Source organism: Ambystoma mexicanum, chromosome 10, assembly GCF_040938575.1.
Source record: "Ambystoma mexicanum isolate Mex_15411 chromosome 10, UKY_AmexF1_1, whole genome shotgun sequence".
Classification (NCBI taxonomy): Eukaryota; Metazoa; Chordata; class Amphibia; order Caudata; family Ambystomatidae; genus Ambystoma; species Ambystoma mexicanum.
The window spans coordinates 222073230-222094745 of record NC_090932.1 but is presented as its reverse complement, the minus strand read 5'-3'; the positions used below and the strand labels follow the sequence as shown (position 1 = coordinate 222094745).

The following is a 21516-nucleotide window of genomic DNA, read 5'->3' as shown; positions in this document are numbered from 1 at the left end:
TTTATAGGAAGACATTGGGGGTCATTACAAGTTTGGAGGTAGCCATGCCGCTATTAGCGATTAGCGGCATGGCTACCCCCTTACCGGGTACCGTGTCTGAGTTCCTTAAATGAGGAATTACCGGGCCATTCCAACCTTGGCGGGCCCGGTAATTCCTCATTCAAACAACCCGGACCCATTACATCCCGATTCCCATTCGAGCCCCCATAGGGCTCAATGGGAATGGGGAGGGTGCGAACAATGGGCACGTTAATAATGGGCCCGTTGTTAGCACTCTGGTCTGCTCGCGGGACCCACCAAGGACGCCTGGTTTTACCAGGCGGCCTTAGCGTGTCCCGCGAGCAGAACTCGTAACTAGGCGGTAAGGGGTTGACGGCTCCGGCACCTTTACCTGTGCCGTTAACCCCTTACCGCCTAACTCGTAATCCCCCATTGTGATTGTTTTATAGGGCAGTGCTATTTAATATATACCTTTATTAACCCACGACTGACAGCTCCTACGGATGGAACAAGTAACCACATACACATTTCACCCTCATGTGGAATCATCAGTGTTGTGTTGATTGACTTCCTTGACAAGGTGACACTTTAATAGGCAATTTCAGCCCAAAGAAACATTCACACACACAGCATCACCTAGTAGCCATCTTCGGAAGTTCACCTTCAGATCAGAACCACGCAGCAACACACTATGGGATATGCAAATAAACTAAAACACTTGTGTTTTGCTTCATACAAGAAAGCTGTCCTTGTTTTAGAGGACAGTGCTATTTTATACATAGATTTATCAACACAAGACAGACAGCTCCCAAGGATGCAACAAGCAGCCACATACATATTCAAACTCATTAGGGATCTTTGATGCAGTGCAGGTGAACATCCTTGAGATTGAAGTATTGGTGCATCTTTACTGTACCCTATCATTGTGTTGGTAGGCAGGACAAAGGCAAGAAAACACCCTCTTCCTGCAATGTAATGGTAGAATTGGGCATGTCAGCCAAAAAGAGAGAGAGTCACACACACACGCATGCACCCCCCGCCCCTAGCCCAGCCCCCATCATTAGAGGTTCACTCACAGTATAAAGCAATTCAGTAATACACTATTGTTATGCACACTAATTGAAAAGCTTGCTTTTTCTTTATTTTTCGAAAATGTCATTGGGCCTCATTCCGAGTGCGGCGGTAAGGGGTTAACGGTACCGGTAAGGATGCCGGTGCCGCTAACCCCCTACCGCCACATTCCGAGGTCCCTTAGCGGGTCTCACTAGGGCCGGCTGATTTTACCAGCCGCCCTTAGCGGGACCAGCTAAGGGACGAAGGAGCTAATAACAGGCCCGCTATTTGCTCCTTCCCCTATGGGGGCTCAAATGGGAATGGGGAATGGTTTTCGGAATGGGGACTTACCGGGTCTGCAAAGGTCGGAATGTGCCAGTAAGTCCCCATTCCGACACCACGGACCTGGACACGGGTTTGGAGGCAGCCATGGTGCTAATAGCTCGCAATGACCCCCATTGTCTTATAAAACAGTGCTATTTCAGTGTCCTTCATTCCGAGATTGGAGGTAGCCATGGCGCTATTTGCGCCATGGCTGCCTCCAATACCGGGTCCGGCACAGGTCTGGTTGAATGGGGATTTACTGGGACATTCCGACCTGTGTGCACCCAGTAATTCCCCCTTCAACCAACCACTCCCCATTCCCATTTGAGCCCCCATAGGGCTCAATGGGAATGGGGAAGACGCTAATAACGGGCCCGCAAATAGCAAGCCCATTATTAGCGCCCTGGTCCCTTAGCGGGACCCGTAAAGGACGTGTGCTCAGACCACACGTCCTTTACGGTTCCCACTAAGGGACCTCGGAATTGGGCGGTAAGGGATTACCGGCACCGGTCTCCTTACCGGTGCCCGGTATCCCTTACCGCCCAACTCATAATGACCCCCAGCGTCTTAAATGTCTCCCGTATTCCTCAATATACTTCAACCAATCCAGGATAACAATGGCTCCTCCCTTCTCTGACTTGCATATTATGATTTTTTACATTTGTTTCAGGGTCTTGTAAAGACTTCTTTTCCTTTTTACTCAGAATGTGATATAGGGGTGTTTGTTGGGAATCTTCTAGTTCTACCTGTCATAAAAACGGCATTCTCAAAAGTCAGAGACTCTGGATGATGCCTGTGTATGGACGAGACAATAGCAAAACGATCCCTTAACTCAGTGAGATTTTTAATATTGAACCTGTCTTTGTCATTGAAAAATTGTTTCAGAGGAATTTTCCTAACTATTTGCTGGAACTCAGTACTAAATTTGTCATGTCGGGTATTGTAGTTCTGTAGGGTGTGTATGGGTGGGAAAAGGGAGCGGGTGGGAAGTCACGTGTTGGGGAGAGGGGTAGTCGAGTTGGAACGAAGTCAGAATAAAGACGTGTTGGAACGCATCTCTGGCTCCGCGCCATTTCTTCATGCGAAGCGCGGCACCTGGCCTTCCACCACTGGGTAGTCCCTGGGGAAAGAGCACAACACTGGCAACGAGGGGGTGATGCCACATGCATCAAATATGGTGAGTGCAAGCAGGTCTTGCGGCACGCAACCTGCTGGTGAATGGGCCCACTCGCCAGCACAGCACTTCACAGGAGATCCGCACAGACGTCAAGGCATGTCGGCTACCAATCCTGGTGCCGCAGCGGTGATTGGTGGCGTGAGTAGCATTGGCACAGGGCCAGCTGGAGACAGTTTTTGTACCTGATCTAGGCGGCTGCCATCCGGCCCACATATCCAGACCGCAAGCTTTGCTCGTGCCTGTTCAGGCGGCCGTGGGAAACGGCGAGAGGTGGAAAGGGACAGAAGGAACCACCCCACACCTGTAGGTCTGAAAGTAGGGGCATCACGGTAGAGAACAGGGGAAAGGGCAACAGAAGCCACACATCAGGGATTTGGAGTTCCTGATATTCCAGCCACCCTACCCATGACGCTGCAGACACAAGGCCTACATAGAGCGCAAGAGTCGCTGGCTGTCCAGTTCCCAGGGGCATTTGACATATTAGACACCAGTAACAAGGGGCCCACGATGGGCGAGATGGAACAGGGACTTTGATCTTTAGGTAGGGGCCACAGGGCCCGTTGAAGACGCACGGCAGCAATGCTTGCTGAAACTGGCAGTAGGCCCTGCCATGAGGCATATCATCGATGAACTGCCCGCAGACTCCATCAACACCATTCAAGGCCTAAAATAGGCACTAGCCACGTATTTCACGCCACACACAAATGTGGATTACGAGAGGCATGTATTTCATAGTACAAAACAGTTGAAAGAAGAAACCAGCGATGCCTATGTCATTAGGTTGCACACGAAAATGAAACACTGTGCATTTGGTAATTACTCAAACACAGAAGTGCTGCGATTCCAGATAATAGCGGGATGCAAATCCCAAGCATTTCGGTGAAAACTACTACATAAATCCAGAACACTAGAGGAAATGCTGATGCTGGTGAGGGGGAGCTGGCCATGTATTCTCAAGTGGAAAGTTTCACTAAACCCAAAAGAGCGACAGCGAACCCCCCAGAAACGGTCCACAAGCTGCAGAGAGCATACCGCACACAAAATTAATAGTTCTGCTGTGTGGATATGAATACCCCATGAAGGGGTATGCCCAGCAATTGGGCAACGATACTTGGTGTGCAGAGAGGAAGGACACTTCAAGTCGGTATGACGCATAGCCAGAGAAATGGTGAAAGATGGGGGAGAGGAACACCTGGCAGATCTGGAGGCAGCACAACCAGCACAACAGTGACACAAGCGTCTCAAATTGCAGCGCAAATTCTTGGGAAGCAAAGAGAAGGAAGGAGAACCGACCAAGAGTCGGGTGACAAAATACCAAGAAGAGAGAGAAGGAGATATCAAGCTGCCCCACCATGACCGGAACAGCGCACCAGGCGGCACATTTGGTATCTAGTTGAACAGACCCCTTTGGAGACAGAAGCAAGTTCGTTGGAAGGAGAACAAAGAAAAAAAGGATATCTCTATACATTAGGCAACAAGACGGTGACAGAACACAGTCCTACCCTGCTGATGACCTTAAATGAGAAACCAACAGAATTCCTCATCGACACTGGTACCACAGTAAATGTAATTAGTGAACAGGTCTAGCCACAGACGCCCAACTCCGATCAGCAAGAATGGACATATATCCTTATGGGGCCAAGACCCATTTCTTCAGTCCTGTGGAAGGGGGGAAATATATGCTTTCAAATATGGATGAGTACTCAAGGTTTCCAGAGGCACAACTAGTGTTGTCGACAGCAGCACGTCACGTAATCACTGTGCTGGACCAGATCTTCAAAGCCTATGGCATCCCACAACAGGTCAAGAAGGATAACAGGCCCCAGTCTACATGCCAGGACTTCAAGACATTTGGGGAGTACATGGGGTTCCAGCATCATAAGATAACTCCACAGGCCAACGGGGCGATTGAACGTTTTATGGCCAATCTGAAAAAAGCCCTCCAATTTGCACACCTCACGGAACAACCGTATGAACAGGTATTCCATCAGATGCTGCAGGACTATTGGAACACCCCACACAGTTCCACTAGGAGATGCCTGGCAGAAGTGATGTTTGGGAGAAGCATACACACGCGCGTACCACATAATAAGACTATGAGCGACAAATACACTAGTGATGAGAGCCTGTGAGAAGGAGATGATCTAGCCAAGGAGAAAAGGAAAAAATATGGAGACAACAAGCGAAGAGCCACGGACTGCTTGTTAGGAGTGGGAGAGGTAGTGATAGTTAAATAGCCTCGAACCAGCAAGTACAGGATGCATACCATGAAGATCCCCCGCAAATAGCGCCATGACTACCACCATACTCGGAATGAGGGCCAAGTTCTATGGTCTATAGAAAAAGAAAGCTTAAAGAGGAGCATATGCTAATTGACTGGTGTTTGCAGACTGCCTAACCCTTCCCACCTCATCTGCAAACTCACAGGTGATTGTTTTGCTGCTCATGGGATACTTTGTATCGATGAGAGAGAGAGAGGCTCTGAGACTGAATCACTGAGACTGAGACATGGGACCTGGATGCAAGAGGCCAGTGGTAGGAGGGCAGGGTTGCAGGAGGTTTTGCTGTAACTATATTTTATTCAGTGTGCATGTGAAGTATAGCAGAGGCCAGAACTGTAGACAGTTGCGCTAGAGGTTGATAGAACATTTATCATACCCTTTCCCTCTCTTGCACTGCAACCCATAGAATACAGCTGAGTTCCACGAAAAAGTCTGTATGCTGTCCTTCCTAATCAGCTGCTGAAAGAATGCTGAGATGAGCGAGCCGGTCCCCTGATGGATCACGTGACCAGGGGACTGCCACTATTCCACACACGGCTGGGTGGGACACTTAGCAGCTACTTGCTTGGAGCTGAGAGGGAACAGAGTTGCAGTGTTGCTTGTGGCAGAAGCGGCTGCCTAATTGTTCACTTTGCAGGCCCTTGGTTGCCGTATTTGATGGAGAAAGAACAGTGATAAGCCCTGATCCCACCTGATCAGCTGTTAAAAGAGGGCTGGGTTGAGCGAGACGGTCATCTGACTGATCATGTTGTTCCCTCTTGGAGACATAAGCTTCTTGACAGGGTGTTTTCACCTGGGCATTTTACTTAAAGGCGGTTCTGTAAGGGCCTATACACTGCCCTGCCCGCTTTTGCCTGTTTACGCTGGTAGGCCGGACTTAGATTTATTGTCCTATCATCAATTATGCTGTGCCCTAAACAAATGTTTAGTTTGCTCGATGCAGTCATAGAGACTGGAGTAACAGATGGAGGAGTTATATCGACTGATACCTTAAATAAGAGAACTATGAGTCAAGAAATGCGGTCCAACATCAAGATGGGCTTGTTAAAAGTTAGATCAAAAGTTAAACATACCACCAATATCCATGATTAATTATAGAGGAATAACTAACACGATTATTTATTGCAGAAACATGTCTAACACAACATTTCCCAATTAAATTAAATGCTTCCTAAAGTATTCACCACACATTGCATAAATCGGACAAATAAACGAGGCGTGAGGGTGGTGGTGGGGTGGTTTCTTTTGGCTGTTCTTTGCCACAACCTTCAAGGGAACTGTAGTTTTTCATCATTTGAACTCCTAACTTTTATATTGACTGCAGGAGCAGATTTGTCTATGCTGATAACAATTCTTTAGCGCCCTCCTAAATATGATACTCAGTTTCTAAATCAATTTTAGTCTTTTTGTGAAGAACTGTAATCTGTTTCCTCAAGATGTATTCTTATGGGTGATTCTAATCTACACTTAGATGACAAAGATGCTACCTATGTTCAAGATTTCTAAATATTTTAGATGCACTGGGTTTCCAACAATGACCAGAAGGCCCCACCCATTTAGCAGGTCACTCATTGGACTTGGTGTTAGAGTTTTATATTGATTTAACGAATATGCCAGTTACACCAGTAGTGTTGTCTGGCCATGCTTTACTATAATTTTGGTGCGATAGAGGGAAAAAGAGCATAGCTCAAGTTACTTCTCCAAATGTCACATGCCCTAAGTAGCTTCCTCGTAATTTACATTATCTACAGTCCTGTGATCTGCAAGAGTTCTATCGTTCTTTGTTAGATCTTGACCTAAGGCTCACCCCAGAGTTGCTACCTACCCAGTTCTATGATGCATTATTGAGTTGCCTGAACTTGCTGTCACCTTTACAAATAAAATGAGGTAAGCCCCTTTTAAAAAACAATAAGCATTGGTTCACCTAGGGACTTAAGGATTTAAAAAGAAAGGGTTGTCAGTTAGAGAGACACTGGCGACATTCCCGTCTAAACACTGGTAAAGAAAAAGGTAAAACCCCTCTTAGAATTTATAAAAAAAAGCCTTACTGCAAGCAAAGAAAACATACCTTTCAGAATTCAGAAACAATAGCAGGGAAAACTCGTGTACCACTGAGCTATTTAAAATGTAGTAGGAATTGACTATTCTGCCACAAACCACAAATAAAATCAGTCTGACTCAAGGATTTACTGATAAATTGCCCTTATTTTTCAAACTAATGTCACAAAGCTTTGTGAATCTACTGCAAGTGAATCTAGAATTGATGCCAGCACTGTGGACCCCCCACAGCCCATATCATAGAGCATCATCCTTTAAGTGTTATGATCTGGTGTCTAGGGCAGATGTCACAAAAAGAGTGCAGGGACTGAAAGCAATAGGATCTTCCTTGGATGAACTTCCTCCCAAAATGTATGAAGGAACATATCCTGTTGCTCGCTGAAGGTCTAGCTAATATTATCAAGGCTTCTTTTCAAAGAGGCATCTACACATTAAAATGAATGGAATCACAGGCCACCCCTTCACTTACAAAGGCTAATTTAGATCCAGGAGGGCAAATATAACATTTCTGGCAAACATCTAACCTCCCCTTCCTAATTAAAATCATGGACGGAGAGGCATCCTTCAGCTTTCACAATATCTAGAAAAGGGTGCAGTCCTAGTTAAACTACAATCTGGCTTCTGGTTCTTGCATAATACAGAGAGAACAGCACTTTAAGTGTGGGCAAAGCTGTAGGAACTCAGAGATAGAGGTGCCCAGCTGCACTGATCCTTCTTGACCTATTGGCAGCATTCGATACAATTGAGAATGTGGGGGTTCCACACGGATAAGCCCTGTATCCCCTTTTATTTAATGTATACATGTACCCCTTGGCTCAGATAATAGAAAGATGGGGTCTTAAATGTTAGCTATATGCTGATAACACACAAATATTGGTTGACTTCCAAGGGGACTCAAATGAGGGCAATACAGTGAAGAACTCTCTAGGATCTGGTCAGCGATGGGCATACCAAAGAAGTCTATTGCTAAATTACAAGCAGTACAAAACCGTGCAGTGCACTATTTTTAGTGTAAAGAAATTAATTTCACCACATTACACAAGCATGGCACGAGCTAGGCTGGCTACCAATTGAGTCACTCTTTGAAGAACCGGTGCTCATATATATTTGGAAGATAATCAACGGCCTAGCGCCTGAGTACCTATCTTTCATGGTCCAAAATTATCTTCCTAGTTGGCCTCTTAGATCCTTGTCCAAAGAATTATTGGTTGAGAGCAAGTCCCTCAAATCCACATATGGAGGAAAGATGATGCAGTCTTTGGGATGCCATATGTGGAACATCCTTCCAATATCAAAAAGAAAGAGTACTTCATTACAGAATTTCAAACATCGGTTGAAAGCGCATCTCTGTTTGCTCTCAGTGCCTTATATAAATAGAGTTATGGCTTTTCTTTTCCTACCTCTGACATAGTATATTTAGGTGTCTGATTCATGGAAGTGTTTTATGATGGTGCAATCCCCTAGGAAAACGTTCCATGAATCAGGCCCTTAATGTTATTTAGTTACAGTCTGTAAAATGTTTTTCATGTCGTTTTGGTATTTATTGTTTGTATCTCTGTGAGCAGCGCCTTGAAACTGGTTTGATCAGTAATTTGTAGTTCTCAAATACCTTTACTTCTACTACATAGTCACTGACATAGCAGTCATCTCTGCGCCTGTACACAATGCTTTACATGATTTTTATAATGTCTTAAACTAGAAATCTCCACTAGTAATTAAATAGTCACCAAATTCTAATTACTATTTGCATGCAATGTTGTGCTCTTTTATTTCCATGTTTGCTCAGACTATGGTCTTCGGGAGGGCCTTTCACCCCAGAGCGCTTCAAAGCCATAACAGTGACAGTAGGTGCTATACAAATGAGAAATATCACTATTCGTTTGAGTTATTGTGTGTTGATTTTACACTTCCTAACAGAACAATCTGTCATTTGTTCTGTGTAGAGGTTTCATTGGGGAAGGTGCGATTTTCTTCTATCAGTTCACACACAAACTTGCTGCTGAAAAAAGGGCATTACGCAAGCTTGTTAAAGTGAAACATGTATTGCTTTTTTCAATTTGCTTTTCAATAATTCTTTACTATTTTCACATAAGTTAGTTTAGCTGAACCATGTCACCTATCTTTTTATTTCATTATAACAAATATCTGTTAAATTTTATCGACACCAACAGAACCTGAAAAGGACTGACGTCATGCAAATATAGCATCGACAGAAACGCCAAAATACTGCGGCCATTTTGAAGCAGTGGGCCTCATTACAAGGTTGCTTGTCCGTACACAACGGTACCGGTAAGCTCACTGGTACCTTTGTGTCTGGACCGGCAAACTCCGAGTGGTGCCGTGGATGCTTTTCATTCCGCCAGGTCTGTTCTGGCGGAATGAAAGGCACCCGCGAGCACAGCAAGCCTGTAGCACCGGCACTGCTATGAACGGTGCCGGTCCTACAGGCATCCCCATTCCCATTGAGCCCTATGGGTCTCCAATGGGAATGGGGAAGTACTGGCTCCGGCACCCACGAAAGGGCAATTATTGGGTCTGGCTCAGCCGGAATACCTCGGTAATTGTCCATTCACGGGTGCCGGACTTGCTTGCCGGTATGGAGCTAGCCTTGCCGGTGTTACCGGCAAGGCTACCTCCAACCTCGTAATGAGGCCCAGTGTCAGCATTTTGTCAAAACAATGTGGGAAAAAAGAAAAATCTAGAAGGGCCAGCCGAGGGTTAATATGGCCTCAAAACGACCTGTTTTCCCGTAAATACATTTGTTGTACGGTCTGCTTAACAGTAAACTGTTCTGTGTTGCTAAACAAGAAAGTACTCTTTGATTCTTTCCTGCTTTTAATCCCTGTCCAACCATAAAAATTAAGAGATTTTTGGCCAGATAGTGAAAATGTATCATGATTGAAATGTGCACCTGTCTTTCTCAAAATGCCTGTTTTTCTCGGAGCTGTCTCTCTCCATGTTGATCATTCTCGCCTACTTTCTTGTGTCTCTTTCTCACTGTCTGTCTAATCTTCCACCACAGGAGCAGATCGCCCTTCCACAGTCCCCTCTCCTCATGTCCTGGGGGATATGTCTTCAGAGTACGAGGATTACTACTGAACGTGGCTGCTCCAGATCAAAGCTGTCTTGAATTCTTGGCCAATGTTTCCGGGATGAATCCCCAAGGTGATGCATAATTCTCCTCAGTGATTCAGACCTCCCAGGGACAGCTCAACCTTCTCAAGAACTGTTCACCGGTCAGGTGCATTATGAATACATTCATCATCCCAGAATTAGGAGCAACCTTTGAACAGTGCAGCGATCTTCAGAAGCAGGCAGTTGTTTCTTTCGTTGATATGTCTCCTAGGCAACACACAGCTGTTACTGTTTATGATGTATATCTAAACTATCAACAAGTTGAACGTCAATGTCTAAAAGACACCCTTTCTCTGATTTGTACTGTGAGAGCAAATTCCTATTCTTTATCATGGCTTGATGATCTACCAGTGGTGGAGCCAGTGGGGCTCTGGGGGCGGGGGAGGCAGCCCTCCTGGCTCCCCCCTTGTGCCCAGTGCACCCCCCAGCCTCCTGCTTCCGTCCTATTATCCGCCCCCTCTGGCACCAAAAGCTTTCTCCCCCACTGCGATCTCGATAAGTATACAGTAAATGTAATGTACTTCAATAAAAGCAGAACGTTTCCCACTTCACTTTAACCTCCCCAACTCCAGAAAGACGGTCTGTGGGATGCACCCTGAGCTGTGTGACTGTGCTCAATCAGTCCCCACTTTCTGCCATGTTCTTGTGTTGCCCATATTTCACAGGCGATGAGAACGGCATGCAATCAGAAGATCACAAGCTTGAATCGTGGCAGATCTGACTCAGCTTTTCATTCAATCAAAGTCAATAAAATTAGGAGTGGTGAGGTGGTTCAAATAACACCTCTTGTGTACAGATCTACGAAGCTTCAGCACTAGCAGTTCTTGTGATAAACACCATGTCATCGTTGTCTCATACAGAACATTGCAAGGCCCGGACTCAGTCCCTGAGAGGTTGTCTAATCCCCAACCTACCCTCTCCTGCACAGCCTCTATGCTCATTCTTTAGGTTAAAGGTGAGTATTCTTACCTGTTCATGTATTGGACTTTTTTTAGGACCTCAAAAGGTTTAAGTGTAGTGGACACTCAGGACTTGAAGGTAAATAGTACATTAATTCCAGTAAATTGCAAGATTTAATGTACAGTTTATCCAGATCTACTCAAATGTTTAACAAAGCACAACCCTCCACCAGGATTGTCCTCAATAAATACCTCAACTCCATTATGAAGTGCCCTAAACAATTCAATTCTCTTACACTTGCTGCAAAAGGCATATTTTCTCTAGTCATTGTCCCTAAAAGACGACCTTATAGTGAGCATAAATATCCTGTGATGAAGTATTGCATCCCAACATTTTCAAAAGTATATCCGCGCTTTAAAGCTAAACCATTAAGCCGTTCTCATACAGAAGAATTACACATTGCTGTGTTCAAGGTGACCAGTGGAGTCCAGAAATACTGCATATAATTTGACTTTTAGTAGCACTGTGTACTTATGGATCAAAAAGAACAAACTAAAACGCTGATCTGCAGTCCCCTGGTTTTTCTAAAACCCTGCCTGTAAATTGGTGATTATATGGTTTGCATGTGCCCACTCTTGAAGGTAACTTAGTATAACCTTCCCGAATATTTTGCCTGAGCCGTCCAATAGGGAAATCGGACGGTAATTGGCCGGCGAGTCTCTTCCTCCTTTCCTATATATAGGAACAAACAATGCTTGTTGCCAGGGGGAGGGCACCTTTCCAAGTTTGATGATGGCATTAACAATTTTACACAAAACAGTCGCCCAGATCCTAATTTCATCCAGATATAAGTCAACTGGGACAACATCTGGTCCGGCTCCTGACCCTTTTTGGGGATTTTATTGCCCTCTCAATGTCCTTCGGACTGGCATTAAAATCTACCATCCCTTGTGGTGCTAACTCTTCAAATGGGATGGCAGCGGTACACTCTTGTGCCTGATCACTATACAGACTACAGTAGTGAGACCGCCATGTATCTGAGGTAATACAAAAGTTGAGATCATGTTCACCCTTTAGATCCTTTCCAGTGATCAGCTTCCAAAATAAAACATTGTCCCTCTCTTCACTGGCTTTCTGGAGCTCACTCCATTGATTTGCGACATATTCTTTCTTTTTCTGGGCAACTATGTTTTTATTGTCCGCTCTAAATAGCTGTATTTTACCTTTGTCCAGCTTAGCCCCGAGCCTGACACTGTTTATGATTTTCTTTTTTGCCCTTCGACAATCATCGTCGTACCAACCCCCTTCATCTAGGACTTTCTTCTTTACATGGTGTCTAGGTAGGGTAATAAATGGCGTGCGGTTTCCCTTAAGTACTTCAAATTCAGACAGTACATCGTTATCAGGGCTATAGGCACTACAGATAACTCCAAGATTATTCACGATAGCCCGATACATACTTGCTTTCAACACTGTATCCACTTTCCTTGGACGTTTTACAGCATTGTGGCCATGCCGAGTTATGGATATTTCCTGCGAGTTAATCTATGTCTGGCAACCGCCCACCTTAATTTTGTTCATTGAGATCCTGAATCTAATTGGCTTATGGTCACTCTCAGATCTTTCCATAACCTCGGAAAGGAAAAGGGAATAATACATGGGCAGTCCCAGAACATGTGCATTAAGTGCTTGTCTGGTTGTGGCATCTGGGACAGCAGTGTGTAGCGGTATGATACGTTTGTGACTAGTAGCTGAAGTTAGCAGGAACGATCGGGAACGGTGTCCCACTACTTTTATTTTTTACTGTTAACAGTTCCACTACATTTTGCAGCCATTTCCACCATTTCGGAACTGTTCTTTGTGAAGTTAAAGCACACTTCTCCACTTTATCACCGAATATCTTATACAGCTTAACCAAAATCTGTTTCAACTCAATTGGCTGTCAACCAGCATGACTACAACCCTTGAAAAATACGTTGCACGTTGCTCCTTTGCTTCCTACTCTGTCTCCTGCTGGAGTCACAGTTCCACTACTTTCTTGGTACACCTTCTATCACTGTTCGTGACAGTCTGTCATGGATTAGGTACGTCCTCTGACGGAGACTGTACTTGATCGCTCTTATCCTTTGGTTGCGGGAGACCGCCTTAGGGTGCAGCTGTACAGTGTACCACTGTGTGTCATCAAGACTCATTCCCAAGTCCCTCACCCATGCCCATCTGATTGGCTGCTCCTCGCGTGTCCCTTTCTTTAAGATGGTGTCATATATGGTGGCTATTGTTAATGGGCCCTTCCCCTTCTCGTGAAGAGACGTCAGGGTAGTCATGTGCCGGTTCCACCATTGACACACTATGACTGTCATATAAGCCCGTAAAGGAGCACAGGAGTCCATCTCTGACATATCACCCCATAATACCAGTCCGTCTGCCTTCCATATTGTGCGCATTTGTTGTGTGTACCCCATCGGTTGTACTAGTCTGACTCCAAGTGGGTGATATGGAGAATAAGGAACACCCAACATCAGTGCTCTGAGGGCCCGAGCCCAGATCTGAACACCTAGGATTAGCTCTGGGGTCGTTTCACTGTCTAGTGGTACCCATAATGCCTCCTTCATGGTAACAGGGACAACAGTACTCCCCAGAAGTGCAGATTTGGCTCTCCTACGCCATAGCACTCCAAGACAGCGAACATCCACCGCCAGCCAACTGTGTTGAATGCCTTAGCAGTGTCCATGGACAACACAATACCCCCAGTGCCCGCACCCGATGTTTCTGCCATGACATGGTGATGGCTGCATAAATTTTGTGTGGTGCCCCTACCTGGGACAAAGCCAGCTTGGTCCGCATGGACCAATTGTGGAGTAATGGCTTCAGTCTGTTAGCTATTAAGCTTCCCAGCAGCTTTGTGTCGGTATTCAACATGGAGAGAGATCTAAATGAACGCCATCTGAGGGGTCATTTCCTGGGTTTCAGAATGGGGACTCTTAGGGCTTCTGTAATCGCCGTAGGCAATTCCCTTATGTCGTAAGTCTGTAAGTATGTTTGTAAGAGCAAGCCTAGCAACTCGTCATGAAATGATTTATACAATTCGGTCGGAAAGCCATCAGTCATGGGGGTCTTATTAGTAGCCAGTGTGTTCAGTGTAGTTTGCATTTCATGCAGTGTCACTGGGCTATTGAGAGTTTCTGCTTGCTTTGGGGAAATCTTCGGGAGGTCTATTAAGTCTAATGGGTCATTTGTTTCCTTCTGTGGGGCCCATTCCAGTCAGGTAATCAGGGTTTCATAATAGGTTTTGAATGCTCCATTTATACCATGTTGTTGGTAGCATAATCCTCCCTTGTCTGTGTTCAAGGAGAGGATGGGCGTGTGGGGGTTCTTGGATCTGAGCAACCAAGACAATAGTCTTCCAGCTTTCTCTCCCCATTCATGATTATTATTATTATTATTGCATTTATTGAGTGCGGACCTGGCTTCGAGAAGCAACGGAGCTCTTTACAGAGGTGTACAACATTACAGATACATAACAGAGTGCTTCTCAGTGGTAAAAACAGAACAGATATACACCAGGGGTAGGATACAGAGGGGAACAGAGATGGGGTACAGCTGTACTGGTTGGCGGGGAGGAGAGGTGAGGTGGCGTCTAGCAAGTCACGTGGCACAAGGGACAACGTGATGTCCTAGGTGTTGAGGAGGAGACACTCCTTGAAGAGGTGGGTCTTGAGGTGGGTCTTGAGTTCTTTTCTGAATTGTAGGAGTGTGGGGCTAGTCTGATGCTGACTGGGAGGAGGTTCCATAGTCTTGGGGCATAGGCAGAGAAGGCTTGTTTTCTCGTCCTTTCCTTTTTGCAGCGGTGGATTTCAAGTCTGCATGTGTCCTGGCTTCTGGTGAGGCGCTGTCCACCAGAGATGCAGAGTTTCCCTGCGAGGTAGCTGGGTGACTTGAGGGTGACTGCCTTATAGATCATGCAGCAAGACTTGAAGGTGATTTGTATGCGCAGTGGGGGCTAGTGAAGGTCGATGAGGGTTGGGGTTATGTGATTGCATCTGCGTAGACACTTGATGAGGCCTGCTTCTCAGGGGAAAAAGGGAGGGTGACGGGAGCCCTTCAAGAAGTGCATTTCCCCCATCCAGGTAGGGTAGGACCAGTGCTTGAACAGTGGATCTAAAGCTGTCAGGAGGGAGGAAGGGCTTGACATTTTGCAGGAGGGAGAGCTGATACCAAGCTGTCTGAGTGTGTCTTGAAGGAGAGGTGTTTTTCGAATGTGGAACCCGAGGGACTATGCGCAGGAGGTGAGCTCGGGTATGAAACCCTCAGAGTTCACGGTTGATAGCCAGGTCTGTATTTCTGGGTGTTCGGTGTTGTAGGTGAGGAGTAGGAATTCAGTCCTGGAGGGGTTGAGCTTCAAGTATGCACTGGACATCCAAGGCTGTATCAGCGAGAGGCAGGTTTTGACCCTATGGACCCCAACAACCTAGGTTCACACACCTTGCCCTTCCCACCCTACCTGAGACTCAGTGATCTGGCAGCATGGCGAAGCAAATCACTGAGTCACAGGTGCTTGGGGAGTGCAGGGTTTGTGGACCTAGGTGTTAAGGGGGAGCCATTCCTTGAAGAGGAAGTTCTTGATCTCTTTCCTGAACATGAGCAAGGCAAGCCCAGAACTGAATCCAGCTTTCTTGTGGAGCCAAAGACATTCTATCATTGGTCCCTGTCATCCATTTCCCTTCTATGCTCATTCAATTGATGAATTGATTTTTGGGGCCAACATAACTAGTCTGTGAAAGGTCAGAGAAAGCCGGACTCATTAACCTTATCTGTAACCTCACTAGGGGACAATGTCTACTCTGTTCTTTCATTTCCTTGGTACCTGCACCTTATGGCATAAGAACAAAAAGCCCATCCTCCTCTGTTAGCTCCCCACTTCTTTTTTCTCTGCTTCCCTCACTGTGTTCTTACCCTCATTATTGGAAAGCACTCTGTTGCTTCCTGAAGCTAGGTCACTCTTAATAACTACTGCAAGGATATAGAAGTAGGAGACCGACACACAGGTGGCATACTTTTGGCTATAGACTTATATTAGTGAGTGCCTCAACTAATACTAAGGAAACTGCCAGGATGTCAATCTAAAGCAAAGAGTCCACCATCCTGTGTCAAAAGCCTAATTCCATCCCTTACACTATAAACTTCACTATAGAAAGTGGGGTGCTCTTCTTGGTCCAGCAGAATGGCTCCCTTCTTCTGGCCAACAATCCAAAGTTCAGTTATGTGTGAAGCAATCCAAATTGTTCTTCTCCAGGAATGTAAATCAAAAGTCTCAAAAAGGTTTTTTCAGTGTATTCCAGCAAAACACACAAAACAAAAGTCTTGTATATTCACAGTATTAGGAGGATGACTCCATCCTCCTCACCATTCTTTGGTTTCTCTTCTTCCGAAAGAGCTTTTAACAGATGTTTCACAAAGCCAAGCTGGCACTTCCCTCCTCTTGGTTCTTTACACAATGTTCATCAAGACCAAGTGGTATGTCTCCCTTCTCCTGGTCTTTCTCAAAGTTCCTCAGGATGCCAAGAGAATGATTTGCTTCTCTTGGCTGGTTCCACAATGTTCATAAGAAGGGGGATGTCTCCCTTCTCCTGGTCTTTCTCTACGCTCCGCAGAATGCCAAGAGAATAACTTCCTTCTCTTGGCTGGTTCCAGTGTTCACAGTCTACCTGGTTCACTACCCTGCCAGGTCCTGTGAATAGGATGATGATCCCAGACCCTTCTCAGTTTCTCTTGTTCCTCAGGGGTTACACTTGGTTCACTATCCTCCCAGACATTCCCCCTTGTTGGGTCCCACCCCTCCTTATTAGTTAATTTTTTCGTCTCAGGTTCCAGACCCCTTTTTGTATTGGTTTCTTTCTCTCCTTCGGGCCCCAGACCCCTTTGGCATAGGCTTCTCTCTCTCATGGGTCCCAGGCCCTTTTTGTATTTGTCCCTTTGGGTCCCTACCCTTTTAGCAAAGGGTACTCTCTCTTTTGGGGGCTTACCGTTGTCTCACAGTTGTGTACAGGGTTTGATTCCCCTCTTCGGGGTCTCCAGATCCTTCCAGGGACTGCAGTGTCTTTGCAGCGGCCCTCTGCTGCTAGGCTGTGCGGCCCAGGGGGTTCCTTCGTTCCAGTCTTCTCGTTCCACTGGGTGATTCACCACCTGTCTCCCGCTCCAGCCTTTCCACAACAGACATTCTGGTGACGTAACTGCAGGCGGGTATATTTCTCGTACTTTCCTTTGTACAAAGTTAGAATCTCCCGTTTCCTCCAGGGAATGCCTCTCTGATTTGGAATTCCCTCTTCTGTTTTCAAGGTAGCTCGACCAATAGGAATCCTATGACAACTAACGGGAGGAAAGCTCAGTGGCAACGCGCGGGTCTTGGAAGCAGGACCACGCTGAGCAAACACAGGTTTAAATCCCAGATCGGCGCTTGAAAAAATTAATGAACACACGCGTTATAAATCACCTGCACTTCCACAATCCAATGAAACTAGCACCTAGGCACCTACGGGTTATGTGTGCTGCAAATAAAAAAAATGTAAACGAGACGGTTCAGTAGAGGTGCTCTTTATGCTTCCACACTTCTTCCTCGTCACAGTATTGATGTTGAGAACTCCCAGTTAGTCAGTTGGTCTCTTCTTCATCTCAGGACATGCGGGATATAAGGCCCTTGAGGAGTCCACACTCTTCCTTGTTTCAGTACTTCCTGCCTGGCTGGTATGGCCAAGGCACATGGGAATACTAGGGAAGGTATTGGTGGGAGGAGGGTAGGAAAGTGTGTCAGAGTTAGGTGGGCTATGGGGATACCACATTCTCCCCAGTTTGTCACTAATTCCATAGGGGGCTCCCCTCCCCATGAGACCAAACCACTGAGTACTACCCCCAGGGGGACTATCGGGTAGCAGCCTCAACTCCCTGGGCTCATTGGACGGGGCTCCCACTAGGAGAGAAGTGACCACATCCGGGGATTTGTCACAATACCCTAATAATAATAATAATAATAATAATAATAATAATAATAATAATAATAAGATTTAGCCAACACTGATTTGTTATGTACATGGTCACAGGAACAGAGTAGACATAAGTAACAACAAGGTTGGTGTGTGTACTGACATCATTTGACATTTGGTGCAGCACTGTCCTCTTCATCCTGTAAAGCCTTTGGGAAGCAAAGTGACCAACTTCGTATGAGGAAGAAGAGGATGGATTTTTGAGGTTTATATTATAGTCATTTAGCTAATCAGACCAAGCGGGCTAGTTGTGATGGCATCAGGTCATTGATGACAATAAACATAATTACTTTTCTATTATGTCTGTAGTTATAGGATCATTGTTTTGTGAGGTTAACTGGATGCTGAATATTGAGTTTTGGAGGCACACGCCCAAAAAGCTTTGTGGGGAAGGTTTTTCGAACAGTTCATAATAATTAATGTCTCATTGGTCCCATCCCTGTAGAATTCATTCTTAGATTCGATTTAGAAGCCTGTTGACCAATGAAGGCCTGCAAAATCGGAAGAAAGATGTGAAGTCAGCGAGGTTTAATCAAAGATGGATGCCAGCATTAAAGATGGGTAAGAGTCGGACCATGGCATAATAAGTAACATCAACTACAAGATAGAGCAATCAAGAAGGGAAAAGGTTGGCGTCACAATAGGAGTTTTAGCAGTATAAAACGGAGAAAGGGGCAAATCTTGCAGGTGCTATACTATTGGTTGTTAAATATGAGGGAAAGGAAAAATATACCTTCCAGTAGTCTCTCACGATAATTTAAGTGGACGACTTTGTCTTAGAATATTCATAGATATGTTACCCCTTGTCCTGTTTGTGCCCTTTATGCCCAGAGTATGTCTTTCTATGACTGATGGGTGGGATTGATAATACCCTTAAGAATAGTCATACAAAGATTTCTGACTTTATTGAGACATATTTGAGGGGGAATTGTTAATCATGGTTATAGCTCAAACCTTCTTGAACATGGCACATTTCACACCTTTCCTCCCTGTTTTCAGTTGGCCTGCGTGTTTCTGGTTGATATATTATTTCTTCATGGGTTTATGAAAAAGATAATTTCTGATTAAGGCATTTCAAAATTTTAGGGAACCGTTTGTGAAGCTTTTGGTGTTGAACAGACCATATACTCCGGTTTTCATCCTCAAGCTAATGGCTGGATGGAGATGTTAAATCAGATATTGGAACACTATTTGCTCTATTTTCCTAGTGCTACACAAGCTAATTGGAAAGCTCTTCTTTCCTCGACTGAGCTTGCATATAATACTTCTAAACGTTCTGTGGCTCTGGTGTCCCCAGTATTTGGATTGTATGGTATGCTTTTTTCATTTATATAGTATTTTCTTTTTATAAAGATAGGTTCCTGTGTCTGACTCCTTTATACAATAATTACATTATTCTCATAGTTGGTGGCAGAGAAATGTCCTGTAGCCACTGAGACTTTCAAGAAAAATGCATATAGGATAAGAAATTTACCACAAGAGTAATCTATTTGATGTCTTTGCGGTGTCTTCATGCTCACTTTTAACCTGTTATGTTGGCTCCCTAGCTTCCTGAGGTCTTTGTAGTTCGGTCCCTTATTAATCCAATTGGCCTTTGGCTGCCTGTTCACTGGAGGATTTATGAGGTGACTCAGGTGCCTCCTGTGAAACCTGCATAACAAGGACCTTTCAATTTCAATCCTCTTCCTCTCCCTCCTGTTCCAGTGGATGGCCATGTGTAATTTGAAGTCTCTGAAAATTGTGATGCATGAATTGGTCAGGATTGCCTGGAGCATTTGATACATTGCAAAGTTAATCCAGTTAGTAATAGGTCTTGTGCGCCTGCATCTTTGATGGACACTCTGCAGTTCATTGACAGTGTTATTATCGGTTTCCTGATGAGGCCAGGAGGGTGTTGATTCAAAAAATGGGCTCCTGGTTATGGACCTATTCTACCCAGGAGGGTTACTTTAAGACAAAAATTACAATTGAATAGGTACAAAGAAGAGTGCTCTAATGAAAACACACTGTTTCACCCCTTATTGCCCTCTGCATTAAAGGAGAAAAAGAAAGAAACTCACTTTTTTTGTTGTTTGGAGAAAATAATAGTTTGTTTATCTATGCAGTTGTAAAAATCAACATAGAGTGAACAGTTCTCCAAACAACATAACATCACACGGTTTAATGAAACCAACCGTACAGGCTTATAGGATATATTTACAAACACATGGGGTCACATAGTTTGACACAACAGTCGTGTAAGTAATACAAACTCAATCAAAATACATAGTTTGTTATGGTGATTCATATACTTCAGTATAAAACAACACAATTAGACAAAGTAAGCAACAACAGACAAAAAAAGGGGTTTGTGAATTGACAATTGGTAGTGGACAGTCTACACCAAGGTGTTTCGGCCGTTTAGGTGGACCAATTATGTCCCAGCATATGTACGGCCTTCATCAGGACGAAGTGCTGCACGGGGTGGAATAGGTGCTGTGGATAATTATTTCCACTGGCACGAATTTCTAGTATTACGCCAGGCGTGGGAAGGATCTTAGGCTTTCGAGCCCCGGAGTGAGTCAGCACATCCCTACAGCGCTCTCCACTGGCCCGCTATTTGTGATTCATGCACAAAGGTTCCCGCGTGAGGACCGCATATTTAAATCAGAGTCCATCCCACTCCAAGATCCTCACAAGTGAGGATTACACTAAGATCCTTCCCACGCCTGGCGTAATACTAGAAATTCGTGCCAGTGGAAATAATTATCCACAGCACCTATTCCACCCCGTGCAGCACTTCGTCCTGATGAAGGCCGTACATATGCTGGGACATAATTGGTCCACCTAAACGGCCGAAACACCTTGGTGTAGACGCACCCCGAACAACAGTGCATTGTCACTGTCCACTACCAATTGTCAATTCACAAACCCCTTTTTTTGTCTGTTGTTGCTTACTTTGTCTAATTGTGTTGTTTTATACTGAAGTATATGAATCACCATAACAAACTATGTATTTTGATTGAGTTTGTATTACTTACACGACTGTTGTGTCAAACTATGTGACCCCATGTGTTTGTAAATATATCCTATAAGCCTGTACGGTTGGTTTCATTAAACCGTGTGATGTTATGTTGTTTGGAGAACTGTTCACTCTATGTTGATTTTTACAACTGCATAGATAAACAAACTATTATTTTCTCCAAACAACAAAAAAAGTGAGTTTCTTTCTTTTTCTCCTTTAATGCAGAGGGCAATAAGGGGTGAAACAGTGTGTTTTCATTAGAGCACTCTTCTTTGTACCTATTCAGGAGGGTGTTGATGCATGCTTTCATGCCTAGCCCACAACGAACAATAGACCATTTCGGTAAGTCGGTGCCAGCATGGCATCTGCTGGTGTCAGGACCATCCATAGCCCAGGGGCATTGTGTCTGCAGGGCCTCCAAGGTGTGGATTTCTATACGGATCTCGACAGTGTAAATTGCCAGCATGGGGACATGTGGTCGTAGAATCTTTTTAAGTAGGTCGATGTGGCCGGATGTACGTTAAAATAACGTATCCCAAAAGATCT

At 45.0% G+C, this 21516-nt stretch overlaps 1 protein-coding gene across 1 annotated transcript in view; it reads left to right on the top strand.

Annotated features, from left to right (window-relative positions):
* Positions 1 to 10580, top strand: part of LOC138491290 (kazal-type serine protease inhibitor domain-containing protein 1-like) — a 173483-nt gene extending 162903 nt beyond the window's left edge. The window contains exon 4 of the mRNA XM_069617721.1: positions 9917 to 10580. Coding sequence (XP_069473822.1) covers positions 9917 to 9993 — 77 coding nt within the window. The 3' untranslated portion in view covers positions 9994 to 10580. The remainder of the gene's footprint in view (positions 1 to 9916) is intronic.
* Positions 10581 to 21516: the final 10936 nt, after the last annotated feature.